At 38.9% G+C, this 16,236-nt stretch overlaps 1 protein-coding gene across 3 annotated transcripts in view; it reads left to right on the top strand.

The window, feature by feature from the left end:
• APOOL (apolipoprotein O like) overlaps positions 1-16,236 on the top strand; it is a 72,174-nt gene that overhangs the window by 3,635 nt on the left and 52,303 nt on the right. Inside the window, exon 2 of one of the 3 annotated variants that reach the window (XM_074392164.1) lies at positions 7,389-7,583. The exons of the other annotated variants lie outside the window; for them this stretch is intronic. Within the exon in view, the coding sequence (XP_074248265.1) occupies positions 7,548-7,583 (36 nt within the window). The 5' untranslated portion in view covers positions 7,389-7,547. The remainder of the gene's footprint in view (positions 1-7,388; positions 7,584-16,236) is intronic. 3 annotated transcript variants of the gene reach the window in all.

Genomic DNA, 16,236 nt, shown 5'->3' on the forward strand with positions numbered 1-16,236 from the left:
TATTGGCAGATAATTTGTTTATAATAGAATAATGAAAATCAAAATTTACCTATGATTTATTGAGGACTTATTGTGTATCAGGTACTGTGCCAAGCTGTTGATACACATTATTTCATTTAATTTTCACTAAAAGTCTTCTAAGGTAGTTCACTTTACCTGTAAGAACTGGAGTAGATCAGTAAGGAAATTGAAACTAATGATAGGAGGTTGTACTCAGACAAAAACTTGCAGAATTTGTGATTTTAGCTATTAAAAAGTTCTAGGTAATGATAAATTCAAGATGTGCCCAGGGAATAGGTAGTTATATGACCCTCTGGGATTATGGGTTTTTTTTCTTTTTCCCTCAACTTTATTGAGGTATAACTGACAAGTAAAATTGTTTTATTTTAAGATGTGCAATGTGATGATTTGATATACATATATGTTGTGGAATGATTACCAGAATCAAATTAGTTTATATGTATCACTTCATCATGCTGTGTATTATGTCCCTTGAACTTACCTATCTTATCATTGAAAGTTTGTGCCCTTTGGCCAACCTCCCAACCTCTCCCCTTTCCCTCACCTTGGCCCCTGTAACCACCATTCTACTCTCTAGTTCAGTGAGTTCAACTTTCTAAGATTTCAGTACAAATGAAGTCATGCAGAGTTTGTCTTTCTCTGTACGACTTACTTTACTTAGCATAATGCCCTTGAGGTTTATCCATGTTGTTGCAAATGACAGGTTTTCTTTCTTTTTTTATGGTTGAATAATAACCCATTGTGTGTGTGTGTGTGTGTGTGTGTGTGTGTGTGTGTTTTGTGTGTGTGTGTGTACCACAATTTCTTCATCTGTTGGCAGACACTTAGGTTGTTTTCATATTTTGGCTATTGTGAATAATCCTGCAATGAACATGGGAATGCAGATATCTTTGCAATTGCTGATTTCATTTGCTTTGATTATACAGCTACTTTGGCTATTCAGAGTATTTTGTGATTCCATACAAATTTTGCAGTTGTTTATTTTCCCATGTCTGTGAAATATGCCATTAGAATTGAATCTGTGGATTGCTTTGGGTAGTGTGGATATTTTAACATTAATTATTCCAATAAATGAATACAGGCCATCTTGCATTCATTCATATCTTCAATTTTGTTCATCACTCTTTGATAGTTATCAGTATACAGTTATTTCACCTCTTGGGTTAAGTTTATTTCTGTTTTATTCTTTCTGATGCTATTTTAAATGCTTTTTCTTTCTTTCTTTTTTGGGTAGATCATCTTCGATAGTGCATAGAAATGCAACTGCTTTTTGTATGTTGACTTTGTATGCTGCAGTTCCCTTTATTTATTAGTTCTAACAGGGTTTTGGTGGCATATTTAAAATCTTCTATGTATAATATCATGTAATGCGGGAAAAGAGACAATTTTATTTCTTTTTTTACAATTTGAATGCCTTTCATTTCTTTCACTTGCCTAATTGCTTTGACTAGGACTTCCAGTGAGTTCCTGATCTTAGAGGAAAAGCTTTTAGCTTTTCACCTTAGTTATGATATTACTGTGGCCTTATCATATATGCCCTTTATTATGTTGAGGTACATACCTTGTATAATTAATTTGTTGAGAGTTTTTATCACAAAAGGGTGTTGAATTTTGCCAAATGCAATTTGTGTATTCATTGAAATGATTGTGTCGTTTTTTATCTTTCATTGTGTTAATGTGGTGTATCATGTTTATTAATTTGCATATGTTGAACCATCCTTGCATCCGTGAGATAAACCCCACTGATAATGGTGAATGAATCTTTTTATTTATTCATTTAATTGTTTTTCCAACTTCTATTTTAGGTTCAGGTGTACATGTGAAGTTTTGTTACACAGGTAAACTCATATCATGTGCATTTGTTGTGCAGATTATTTCATCACCCAGGTATTAAGCTCATTACCCAATAGTTATCTTTTCTGCTCCTCTCCTTTCTCCTAGAAGAAAGAAGACCCCAGTGTCCGTGGTTTCCTTTGTGTTTGTAAGTTCTCATCATTTAGCTCCCACTTCAAGAAGACCCCAGTGTCTGTTGTTTCCTTTGTGTTTGTAAGTTCTCATCACTTAGTTCCCACTTCTAAGTAAAAACATGTGATATCTGGTTTTCTGTTCTTGCGTTTATTTGCTAAGGTTAACAGCTTACAGCTTCATCCATGTTTGTGCAAAAGACATGATCTCATTCCTTTTTATGGCTGCATACTATTCCATGGTGTATACTTACCAATTTTTTTTTTTATCCAATCTGTCATTGGTAGGCATTTAGGTTGATTCCATATCTTTGCTGTTGTGAATAGTGCTGTCAAGCTACTCTTCTAAGTGGCTGTACCATTTTGTATTCCTGCCAGCAGTGAATGAGACTTCCCTTTGCTTCACATTCTCCCCAGCATTTACTGTTATCAATGTTTTGGATTTTCACCCTGTTAGTAAGTATGTAGTGGTATCTCATTGTTGGTTTAATTTGTAATTCTCCAATGACATGATGTTAAGCATCTTTTCATATGATTATGTGCCATCTGTGTATCTTTAATGAAGTATCTGTTCAGATATTTTACATATTTAAACAAAATTTTAATAGTTTTGCAGGAACAGGTGGTTTTAGGTTACTGGATGAGTTTTTTAGTGGTGATTCTGAGATTGGTGCACCTGTCACCTGAGCAGTGTACACTGTCTCCAGTGTGCAGTATTTTGTCCCTTATCCCCTCCCACTGTTCTCCTCAAGTTCCCAAAGTGTATTATATTATTCTTATGTCTTATGCATCCTCATAGCTTAGCCCCCACTTATTAGTGAGAATATATGATAATGGGTTTTTTCAATACCTGAGTTACTTCACTTAGAATAGTGTTCTCCAGCTTCATCTGGGTTGCTGCAAATGTCATTATTTTGTTCCTTTTTATGGCTGAGTAGTATTCCATGTTGTATATATACCACATTTTCTTGGTCCATTTATTGGTTTATGGGCGTTCAGGTTGGTTACATATTTTCACAATTGCAAATTGTGCTGCTGTAAACATGCATATGCAAGTGACTTTTTTATATGATACCTTTTTTCCTTTGGGTAAATACCCAGTAGTGAGATTGCTGGATCGAATGGTAGTTCTACTTTTAATTCTTTAAGGAATCTCCATACTGTTTTCCATAGTGGTTGTACTAGCTTACATTCTTACCTGCAGTGTAAATGTGTTCCCTTTTTACCACATCCACACCAACAAGTATTGTATTTTTTAATTATGGCCATTCTTGCAGGAGTAAGGTGGGATTGCACTGTGGTTTTAATTTCCATTTCCCTGATAATTAGTGATGTTAAGCATTTTTCATATGTTTGTTGGATATTTGCATATTTGAGAAGTGTCTATTCATGACCTTTGCCTACTTTTTCATGCAATTTTTTTTTTCTTGCTGATTTGTTTGAGTTCTTGTTAGATTCTGGATATTAGTCCTTTGTCAGATGCATAGTTTGTGAGTATTTTCTCCCACTCTGACTGTTGTCTGTTTCCTCTCCTAATTATTTCGTTTGCTGTGTAGAAACTTTTTAGTTTAATTAGTTCCCATCTATTTATTTTTGTTTTTCTTGCATTTGCTTTTGGGTTCTTGGTCATGAACTACTCTTTGCCTAAGCCAATGTCTAGAAGAGTTTTTCTGATGTTATCTTCTAGAATTTTTATGGTTTCAGGTCTTAGATTTAAATCCTTGATCCACCTTGAGTTGATTTTTGTATAAGGTGAGAGATGAGGATCCAGTTTCATTCTTCTACATGTGACTTGCCAGTTATTCCAGCATATTTGTTGAATAGAAGGTGTGTGCTTTTCCAACTCTTACGTTTTTGTTTGCTTTGTCTAAAATCAATTGACTATAAGTATTTGGCTTTATTTCTTGGTTTTCTACTGTGTTCCATTGGTCTATGTGGCTACTTTTATACCAGTACAATGTTTTGGTAACTGTGGCTTTAGTATAGTTTGAAGTTGGGTAATATGATACCTTCAGAGTTGTTCTTTTTGATTAGTGCTACTTCAGCTATGTGGGCTCTTTTTTGGTTCCTTATGAATTTCAGGATTGTTTTCTTCTAGTTCTGTGAAGCATGTTAATGGTACTTTGATGTGAATTGTATTGAATCCATAGATTGCTTTTGGCAGTATGGTCATTTTCACAATATTGATTGTACCCGTCCATGAGCATGGGATATGTGTTCATTTGTTTGTGTTGTCTATAATTTATTTCAGCAGTGTTTTATAGTATTTCTACAGAAATCTTCCACTTCCTTGGTTAAGTATATTTCTGAGGTTTTGTTTGTTTGTTTGTTTATTTTTTATTTTTGTTTTGCAGCTGTTGTAAAAGGGATTGAATTATTGATTTGATTCTCAGCTTGGTCGTTGATGTATAGCAATCCTACTGATTTCTGTACATTGATTTTGTAACGTGAGACTTTACTGAATTATCAGGTCTAGGAGCTTTTTGGATGAGTTGTTAGGATTTTCTAGGTATACTATCAGGTATGATTGGTGAATGGATATCATTGGTGATATCTGAACAGACCAATAGCAAGAATAGCAATGGTTTGACTTCTTCTTTTCAGTTTGGGTTTCCTTTGTTTCTTTCTTTGCCTGACTTCTTTGGCTAGGACTTCCAGTATCCTATTGAGTAGAATTGGTGAAAGTGGCCATCCTTTCCAATTTGACCCCATACTAAATGGGGACAAATTGAAAGTGTTCCCAATGAGAACTAAAGCAAGTCTTGTTTTAGTTTGTCTTGTTTTAGTTCTCATTGGGAATACTTTCAGTTTGTCCCTATTTAATATGATATTGGCTGTGGGTTTGTCATAAATGGCTTTTATTACCTTGAGGTCTGTCCCTTCTATGCCATTTTACAGAAGGTTTTTGTTACGAAGGATCCAGGATTTTTTCAAATGCTTTTGTTGCTTCTATTGAGGTGATCATATGATTTTTAGTTTTAATTCTGTTTATGTGATGTATCACATTCATTGACTTGTGTATGTTAAACCATCCCTGTATCCCTGGTATGAAACCCACTTGCTCATGATGTATTATCTTTTCGATATGCTGTTGGGATTCAGTTAGCTAGTATTTTGTTGAGGATTTTTGCATCTATGTTCATCAGGGATATTGGTCTGCAGTTCTCTTTTCTTTTTCTTTTTTTCTGTTATGGCCTCTCCTGATTTTGGTATTTGGGTGATACTGGCTTCACAGAGTGATCTAGGGAGGACTCCCTCTTTCTTTATTTTTTCGAGTAGTTTCAGTAGGATTGATACCAGTTCTTTTTTGAATGTCTGATACAATTTAACTGTGAATTCATCTGGTCCTGGAATCTGTTTTTATTGACAATTTTTTAATTACTGTTTCAGTCTCACTACTTGCTATTGGTCTGTTCCATTTCTGTTTCTTTCTGATTTAATCTAGCAGGGTTGCATATTTCCAGGAATTTATCCATCTGTTAGATTTTCTAGGTTGTGTGCAAAGGTGTTCATAGTAGCCTTCAATGATCTTTTGTATTTTTGTGGTATCAGTTGTAATAGCTCCCTTTTCATTTCTACTTGAGTTGATTTATCTCTCTTTTCTTGTTTAATCTTGCTAATGGTCTATCAGTTTTCTTTATCTTTTCAAAGAACCAGATCTTTGTTTTCTTTATCTTTTGTTTTTCTTTTTTGTTTCAGTTTTATTTAGTCCTGCTCTGATTTTGTTATTTCTTTTCTTCTAGCTTTAGATTTAGTTTGTCCTTGTTTCTCCAGTTCCTAGATGTGTGATATTTGATTGTCAATATTTGGGCTTTTTCAGACTTCTTGATGTAGGCATTTAATGCCATGAATTTTCCTCTTAGCACTGCTTTTGCTGTATTCCAGAGGTTTTGATAAGTTGTGTTGCTATTATCATTCAGGTCAAAGAAGTTTTCAGTTTCCATCTTGATTTCATTGTTAGCCCAAAGATCATTTAATAGCAGATTATTTTATTTCCATGTATTTGTATAGTTTTGAGGGTTCTCTTTAGAGTTGATTTCAGTTTTATTCCACATTGGTCTTAAAAGATGTTTACTATGACTGTGATTTTCTTAAATTTATTCAGAAGCGTTTTGTGGCCTGTCATGTGGTCTATCTTGGAGAATGTTCCATGTCCTGATGAAAAGAATGTATATTCTGCAGTTTTGGGTTTTTTTTTTTTTTTTTTTTTTTTTTTTTAATTCTATTATTGTTTTATAGGCCTTGTGAGAGTTATGCTTTTAGGTGGTTGTATTTTGGTGTATTTTGAGGTTTTCCTTCAAGATTTAGAATTAGCAGTTCTTGTAGTGTTGGCTTGGTAATTCTCTCAGCATTTTTTTTTTTTTTTGTCTGAAAACAACTTTATCTCTCCTTTACTTATGAAGCTTAGGTTTGCTGGAAACAAAATTACTGGCTGACAATTATTTAAGGAAGTTGAAGGTAGGACCCCAATCCCTTCTGGCTGTAAGGTTTTGGCTAGGAAATTTTCTGTTAGTCTGATAGGTTTTTCTTTATAGTTTATCTGATGTTTTTGTCTCACGGCTCTTAAGATTTTTTCCTTTGCCTTGAGTTTAAATAACCTGATGACTGTGTGTCTAGGTGATGATCTCTTTGTGATGAATTTCTCAGAAGTTCTTTGAGCTTCTTATAGTTGGATATCTAGATCTCTAGCAAGACGAGATAATTTCTTTTCAGTTATTCCTTCAAACAAGTTTTCCAAACTTTTACATTTCTCTTCTTCCTCAGAAACACCAGTTATTCTTAGATTTGGCCATTTAACATAATCCCCCATTTCTTGGAAGCTTTGTTCATTTTTTTAGATTATTTTTTCCTTGTCTTTTTCTGATGGGGTTAATTTGAAAGCCTTGTCTTCAAGCTCTGAAATTATTTTTTTTCTTCTACTGGTTCTAGTCTATTTTTGGAAATTTCTACTGTATTTTGTATTTCACTAAGTGTGTCTTTTATTTCCAGAAGTTGTGATTTATTTTTCTTTTTGATCTATTTCTCTGAAAATGTTTCATTCATATACTCTATTTTTAAAAAATTTTCTTTAAGGTCTTTTTCACAATACTGGGGTATCTCCTTGAGTAGTTTAATAATCAACCTTCTAAATTCTTTATCTGGTGGTTCAGAGATTTCTTTTTGGATTGGATCCACTGCTGAGGAGCCAGTGTGATTATTTGGGGTCTTATAGAACCCTGTATTGTCATTACCAGAATTGCTTTTCTGGTTTCTTCTCATTTAGGTAGACTATTTCTTAAAATTGTTCTTGAATCGTTTTTCGTATTGAACTTAAAAAATTTTTTTTTAATTTCTTTTTTTCCCCTCTTATGGATCAGAGTTTAATATTTATTAATGAGATGGAGTTTCGCTCTTGTTACCCAGGCTGGAGTTCGCCGTCTCTGCTCACTGCAAGAATTTCGTTCTTGTTGCCCCGGCTGAATGGCTCGATCTCTGCTCACTGCAACCTCTGCCTCCCGAGTTCAAGTTATTCTCCTGCCTCAGCCTCCTGAGTAGCTGGGATTATAGAGACTGGATTTCACCATGTTGACCAGGCTGGTCTCAAACTCTTCACCTCAGGTGATCCTCCTGCCTTGGCTTCCCAAAGTGCTAGGATTATAGGCATGAGCCACCATGACCGGCCCAGAGTTTAGTATTTACTTTAGCCTAATTTGATTCTTTGTGCTTGTAGAGGTGAAGACTCTGTATGAATCCTTAGCTATAAAGAGAGCCTTTGTGTGCTGACTTTCCCTGATGCTATACTATAATTATATTTATAGTAGTTATAGTCGTGGTGTATGGGTGAGTTCTCTGTCTCCTATGGAGTTGGAATGGCAGGGATCTCTTGAAGGCTACCTCATTCTCTCAAGGTGTACAATTTATTTATTTACTTAATTTTTTCCATTGTTTTATTTACTGAATTGATGATTCAGTCTTCAGGCCAACAGGGGAGGTATCCCTGGATAGTCACCAGTTGTGGCTAAGATAGGGTTGGTGCAAAAGTAATTGTGTTTTTTGCCATTGAAAGTGATAGCAAAAACCACAATTAATTTCGCACCAACCTAATAAAGCCCAACCGTGAGCCAAGGTCCTAACCTTGATGAGGGTTGCTGGGTGAGCTCTCAGTGAGATCTGCTGAGGTTTTATGAGGGTGAAGAGTGGGAGCTACCTCAGCTCCCCTGCCAGGTCAGCAGGAAAGTTATTCACCTCATAGCCTCGCTACTGTCTTTATGTTTCACCTACTTGGATCATACAGGCACATCATTTCATGTATAGGAATGTTGATGTTCCAAGTAGGGAGGAATTGTTACTCTGCCTCTCATGCTGGCCTGAACCTGGAATGTGCTCCTCCTGTTGGGATACACTCACCCTGGATTGTTCCAGCAAGGCTGTCTGTACATTCCTCCAGGCTGCATTTCTGTGGGGGAAGCCCCTGCTCTGTCTTTAGCGGAGTGCTGAGGGGAACAAGGTCCCCTTCTCCAAGACCTTTCATGACCGCAGAGGTTCCCTGCCTGTTGGGGTATAGGTGCTGACTTTCCCTACTGTGCCCAGAACTGCAATTATGTCTCTGCTGTGAGAAACTACCCACCAGCAGAAAGATCTAGAACTCAAGTCCTGCTGTTCAGATTCTTTTATCCCATCGGGTGATCCCCTGACACGGTGCTCTCCTCCTTCTTGGGAGCAGGGTTATTCTGTCAGAAGTTGCTGTAATGGCCTGAGATAATTGACCTCCAGTCAGGAGGTAACACATTCAAGGTAACACCAGCTGTGGTGGTGGTAGTGGGATATAAGTAGTAGTGGCATATAAGCTTGTCTTAAGTTGGCCAGGGGAAGTATTCTGTTTTCTCAGGCAGGGACATAAAGCTCCCAAGAGTTATTGTCTTTTGTGTTTGGTTACCAGGGTAGGTTGGAAAATACCACCAGGTGGGGGCAGGTTCAGATGGATTCGAACTTAGACTTTTCTTGCACTGCACAGGGCTTGAATAGGCCACTGTGGGCATGGAGTAAGGGTTGGTGCTCAAGCCAATGGGGTTATTTTCCAGAGGGGATTATGGCTACCTCTGCTGTGCAGTATAGTTCTCCAGGGATTTGGGGTGTATCCAGTAATGAAAGGACTCACCCAGCTCCCATGCATTTGGTGAGGCCGATCTTGATTCTGTAGTGCCCTGCTAACAGTTTAGGTCCAGGCAGTCTGGGTACAGAACTCAAACCTGCCCTAGGCCATAAGTTTCCTTGCTGAGAAAGCAAGCATGGCTTTCAGGCCCTCTTCTCTCTCTGTGTGCCCACAATGTCGGTAGCTCCTATGCTTGTACCTGCAGCAGTTCCCGTTCGCCCCCTAGATTCTGCTCAAGAATGTTTGTGCCCATTCAAAATTATTACAGAATTCAGTTAGAAGCTTCTTTCACCCTGTGACCCCTCGCTAATTCTGCTGGCTGTCTTCCCTGAGGGCTCCTGTGAGATATAGTCAGGTAAGGCTTCCCTGGGTTTGAGCTGGAGACTCTGAGTGCCTACAAGATTCTTCCCCACTGCTGCTGCTATATTTCATAGGGCTCCTGAAATCTGTTCCAGCTCTAGGCAAGGTTAAATCCTTCTCCCGTGATCTGGAATTTTAGATTCCCCAGTGGGAATGTGTGTTTGGAGGCAGATTTTCACCCTCTCTCACTTTGGAAACTCACCTGTCTCATGGAATTTGCAGCTGCTCTCCACTACCATCAAAGGATATGTGAATTCTTTTGGTTTTCCTGGTATGTTCCTGCAGTGGTTCTTGGAACGAAAGTTCACAGTGTGAGTCTCCACATACTGTTCTGTCTGTCCAAGTAAGCGGTGCATGTTAGCCCTGCTTCATATTTGCCGTTTTCCTTCTATCCTTGAATGAGTCTTTTAATGTGCTGTTGAATTTAGTTTGCAAGTATTTTGTTGAGGACTTTAGCATCTATGTTGTATTAGACCATTTTTGCATTGCTATAAAGGAATACCTGAGGCTAGCTAATTTGTGAAGAAAAGAGGTTTTATTTTTGACTTATAGTACTGCAGGGTGTACAGGAAGCATGGTGCTGAGATATTTCTTGTGAGGGCCTCAGGAAGCTAACCATCATGCTAGAAGACAATGAGGAGCCAGCATGTCATATGGTGAAAGTGGGAGCAAAAAAGCAAGTGGGGAGGTACCACAAAATTTTAAACAACCAGTTCTTGCAAGAACTCACTCAATATCATGAGGACAGCACCAAGTTATTTATGAGGGACTGCTCCCATGACCTGGTAACTTCCCACCAGGCCTCACCTTCAAACTTAAGATTACATTTCAACATGAGATTTGGAGGGGACAGTCATTCAAATGTAATCTGATTCAGTTGATAGTGTCTCAAGTTCCTCAGATTTTCGTCACTATTTTTGATTCTTTTTTTATCTTCTCACTGAATAATCTCATAAGATATGCCTTCAAGTTTGCAGATTCTTTCTTCTATTTGATCATGTCTGCTGTTTGAAGCTCTCTTTTACATTTTTATTTTATTCATTATATTCTTCAGTTATAAAATTTTTGTTTGGTTGTTTTTGATAATTTCTGTCTCTTTTTTGAGCTTGTTTATTACTTTCCTGAGTTCATTGAGCTATCTATGTTCTCTTGTATCTCACTGATCTTCCTTAAAATAATTATTTTTAATTCTTTTTCAGATAACATATCTCCATTTATTTGAGATCACTTACTGCAGTTACTGTGTTTCTTTAGTGGTATCATATTTCCTTGATGTTTTCATGTTTCTAACAGCCTTATATTTTTATGTGTGCAGTCTGTGGTGGCTATAGTGACTAGGAATGTTGTGGTCCTTGGTGGTGCTAGCTGCTGGGTTCCTTCTGCATTCCTTTTCTCTCATGGGGGAATATTCTAGCCAAGGTTATTCCATTTGGCACTGGTTGTGGCATGCTGGCATTCACACAACCGCAACTGTGGTGAAACTGGGATCGGGGTGAGGTGCATGCTCAGTGACTGCTATGGTTTGAATATGGATGTTCCCTTCAAATTTATATGTTGGAAACTAATACCCTATGTGATAGTATTAATAAGTAGGGCTTATCTGAAAGATATTAAATAACGAGGGCTCTGCCCTCACAAATGGGGTTAGTGCCCCCATAATAGAGATTGAAGGGAATACACTTATTCCTTCTGCCATGTAAGGGTGCTGGGAAAAGTTACCATCTTTGAAGCACAGAGCAAGCCCTCATTACAGACCGTATCTTCTGTTGCATTGGTATGTGACTTTCCAGCCTCCAGAACTGTAAACAATACATTTCTATAATTTATAAATAATCCAGCTAAAGACATTTAGTTATAGCAGCCCACAGAGGCTATGACAGTGATGGTGGTGCCCGTGCCTAGGGAGTAGCAGCAGATCAAAGGATCTGTGGTTAGGTGTGCACAGAACTGCTGTAGCATCTGGGGACTGGGGAACAGACGTACTTGCTGGGGTAGTGGTGCCAGTGATTACAACATGGTCTTGTGTCCATCATCTACAGAGTTCAGGGTGGGTCTCTAGGACATTCCACAATGACTTCTCTTAACGGGAAAGGGATATAACAGTAACACAGATTCAGCAATGACAGGACGAAGAAGAGGCCTGGGCTGTGGGTCTGTGGTGCAACTGTAGTATGGCCCCAAGGGTAGCTGGTTGTAGCCACAACTCAGACCCCAGGGAGTGGGACACACAGCAGTGATAGCTGTGACTTAGGCCCCAGAGTATAGATTCTAGAGCAGTGGCAGCATAACCCCAGTGATGGTTATTCAAAGCCCTGGCTCAAGACCCAGGGGCCAGGACACAGAGTAGTGGGAATGCATCCTCAGTAACAACATGTGAAAGCCCTGATTCAGGACCTGGGGGTGGGGTACTGAAGAGAGGCAGCGTCAGCGGAATCGGTGATGATATGACTGGTCAAAACCCTGACTCAGAGACAAGCATCAGCAATATGGTAGAATAGGACTCTCCAGCACTCATTCCCTTACAGAAATGTCAATTCAAATATCCCTCCATATATGAAATGACCTTTATAGGAGCTAAGGAAACCAAGTGAGAAATTACAGCTCCCAGCTGTAGCACAGAATTATGAAAAGATGCATTGATAAGAGTAGGAGGAACAGTCAGTTTTACATTGCCCATGTCACCCCTCCCCTAACACCAGGCATTGTAGCATGGAGATAAAGACAGCAGTGGACACCAGACTTTGCCTTGGACACCAGCAACAAGCTTGTATCAGTAAAACACAATGCATGGTAGGCCCCCACATCCCCAGACTCCAGGTCAGTACCTGTGGACTAAGCCTCCAAGCCCATCTGCTCCAGCACCAGGCTGCATCCCACAGTCCTAGGCTACAGACCTGTACAGCATACTTGCTCTCCAGGCTGCCTTACTATCAGGACAACCTCAGGACCCTCAGGTTCTGGACTGTCCTCAATGTTGAGCTGGCCTCAGTCGTCCTAACCTCTTAGCTACTCCCAGCACCAGATTGGCTCTTGCAGCTTTAGTCATCAAGCTGGCATGTGTGGATACAGGTTCCAGGTCTGCTCACTACCAGGCTAGCCCCTTCACCCCAGGTTCAAGTTAATACCTGCAGATACCACCTGAAAGCCCACCCTGTTATCTGGCAGGATCCTCTAGCCCCAGGCTCTAGGCCTCCCTAGTGCTAGGCCACCACCAGCAGCTCCAGGCTGTAGACTATCCCCAGCCCCAGACAGGTCCTTGAAGCTTCAGGCTCCAGAGCCACCCTAGGGCAAGGCCACCCCTAGTGACACTAGGATCAGGATTGTCCCCAGCAGTTGGCCAGTTCTCATGGCCGTAGGCTTGAGTACCATTCCTGTGCTGTACTAGCACCCCTAGCCTCTGACACCAGGCAGGAACTTAGAGACATAGGCTCTAGGCCTGTACAGTGTAAGGACAGTTCCTGTGGTCCCATGCTCCACCAGACTCAGGGTTTAGGACTGTTCCAGTAGACATGACTACTAGATTGGCCTCCGTGGAACCCAGGCTCTTAGACCACCCATGTATACCCAGGACACAGACTAGCCCCAGAACCCGGGCCAGTCCTTGAAGACTTAGCCTCTAGACAAGCACATATATATTCAGCCTCCAGCCAGTACCAGCAGACACAGACTCCAGGTTTCTCTCTACAGCTCCAGGATCCTGGCCATTTCCAGTGGCTCTAGGTACCAGGCCAGTGCCATAATCCTAGACTTCAGACCAGCTCCTGCAATACCAAGCTCCATGCTGGCCCCAGGCTCTAGAGAACCCAGAGTTCAGGCCTGCTCCAGCAGACCCAGGGTCCTTTCTCACCCCAGTACTGAGACAGACCCTATAGACTGAGATGCTGAGACAACCCTGACCTAGGTTCCAGGCCTATCCCAGTGGTCCCAGGTGCCAAACCTCTCTTACCACCAGGCCAGTTCCTGTGGATTCAGGCTCCAGATCCCAAATATAAAACCTAATGTTGCATGTCAAGAAGCTAGGAAAAAAAAAAAAAAAAAAAAAAAAAAAAAAACAACTAAGCCCAAAGTTAGCAGAAAGAAGGAAATAATAAAGATCAGAGCATAAATAAATGATGTAGAAACCAGAAAAAAAAAATATAAAAGATCAGTGAAACTCAGAGTTGGTTTTTGTGAAAAGATAACATTGATAAACCTTTAGCTAGACTCAGTTCTAAAAAGGAGAGAAGACAACTCAGAAATGAAAGAGGAGACATTACATATGATACCACAGAAATACTAAAAATCATGAGACTACTGTGAAAAATTATATGCCAACAAACTGGATAATCTAGAAAAAAATTGATAAATTCCTGGACACATACAACTTAACAAGACTTAATTACCAAGAAATAGAAAATCTGAATAGAGCACTAATGAGTAAGGAGATTGAATCACTAGTAAAGAAGTCTCCTATCAAATAAAAGCCTAGGACATGAAGGCTTCACTGCTGAATTCTACCAAACATTTAATGGAGGAGTAATACCAGTCCTTCTCAAATTCTTTTCAAAAACTGAACAAACAAATGCTTCCAAGTGCATTTTACAGGGCCAGCATTACCATGATACAAAAGCCAGACAAGGACACCACAAGGAAAGAAAATTACAGGTTGATATTCCTGATGAACTTAGATGGAAAAGTCTTCAACAAAATACTAGCAAACTGAACTCAATAGCATGTTAAAATAATCATTTGCCCTGATCAGTAGGATTTATCCAAGGGCTGGAAGAATGGTTCAAAATATGCAGATCAATAAATGTGACATAAGACATTAGCAAAAGGAAGGACAAAAGCCATATGATCATCTCAATAGATGCAGAAAAGGCATTTGACAAACTTCGACATCCTTTTATGATAAAAACTTCAAGAAGTTAGTTATACAAGGAATGTACCTAAACATGATAAAGGCCATATATGAGAATCTGATATTTAACATCATATTCAATGGTGAAAAGCTCAAAGCTTTTCTTCTAAGACCAAGAACAAGACAAGAATGTCCACTCTTAACATTTCTATTAACATAGTACCGGAAGTCCTACCCAGAGCAATTAGGCAAGAGAGAAATAAAAGGTATCTCAATTGAGAAGGAAGACGTTTAATTGTCCTTATGCTATAATCTGGATGTTTCTTCCCCCAAACCTCATATTGAAATTTATTTCCCAATGTTGGAGATGGGTCCTCATGGTAGATATTTGGGTCACGGGGTCAGATGCCCCATGAATGATTTGGTGCAGTCCTTATTATAATGAATGAGTTCTCACTCCATTAGTTCCTGCAAGAGCTAGTGGTTACAAAGAGCCTGGCACCTCCGTTCTCTCTCTTGCTTCCTCTCTTGCCATTTATCTAGCCTTCCAGTCAGCTGAATTGTGAGCCAAATAAACCTTTTTTCTTTATAAATTACCCAGTCTCAGATATTCCTTTATAACAATACCAAAGGACTAAGACCCTGTTTGAAAACAACATGATCTTATGTACAGAAAACCCTAAAGACTACATAAAAATCTTTTAAAAGTAATAAATGAATTTAGTAAAGTTGCAGAATACAAAGTCAGCATACAAAATCAGTGTTTCTATATACTAACAAACAGTGAACTATCCAGAAATAAATCAAGAAAATTATTTCATTTAAAATAGCTACTATAAAAAATACTTAGAAATAAATTTAGCCAAGTAAGTGAAAGATCAGTACACTGAAAACTTTAGAACATTGATGAAGTGGAAGACAGAAACAAATTGAAAGCTATCCCATGTTTATGAAATTGAGATAACTCATATTATTAAAATGTCCATACTACCCAAAACAATCTACATATTCAGTACAATCCCTCTCAAAATTTCAGTGACACTTTCCCCAGAAATAAAAACAATCCTGAAATTCATATGCAACTAGAAGAGACTACGAACAGCCAGAATAATATTGGCAAAAAGAAGAAAGACAGAGTCATCACATTACTTGATTTGAAAATCTATTCCAGTGCTATAATAATAAAAAAGCTTGGCACTGGCATAAATATATACACACAGATGAAGGGAACATTGGAGTCCAGAAGTAAATCCACGTATTTATGGTCAATTGATTTTTGACCATAAATGTTGGCAAAGGTGAAAATAACATATATTGGGGAAAAGATACCCTCTTCAATAGATGGTACTGGGAAAACTGGATATACACAGGCAGAAAAATGAAACAAGCCTCCTATGTCTCACCATAATCAACTTGAAATTGATTAAATACTTGAAATTTTAAGACTTGAAACTGTAAGACCTGAAACTATAAAACTACTGGAAGAAAATATAGGGGTAACACTTTAGGACATTGGTCCAGGCCAGGCGTCCCCAAACTACGGCCCCGCAGGCCGCATGCGGCCCCCTGAGGCCATTTATCCGGCCCCCCGCCGCACTTCAGGAAGGGGCACCTCTTTCATTGGTGGTCAGTGAGAGGAGCACAGTATGTGGCAGCCCTCCAACTGTCTGAGGGACAGTGAACTGGCCCCCTGTGTAAAAAGTTTGGGGATGCCTGGTCTAGGCAAATATTTTAATGAATAAGACTTCAAAAGCACAGGTGACAAATACAAAAATAGACAAATAGGTCTATGTCAAACTACAAAGCTTCTGAACAGAAATTATCAAGTGAAGAAACAATCTTTTGAATTGGAGAAAATATCTGTAAAACTATTCACCTGACAAGGGACCAATATCCAGACTGTAGGAACTAAACAAAAT

This window comes from Saimiri boliviensis, chromosome X (genome assembly GCF_048565385.1).
Source record: "Saimiri boliviensis isolate mSaiBol1 chromosome X, mSaiBol1.pri, whole genome shotgun sequence".
Taxonomy (NCBI): Eukaryota; Metazoa; Chordata; class Mammalia; order Primates; family Cebidae; genus Saimiri; species Saimiri boliviensis.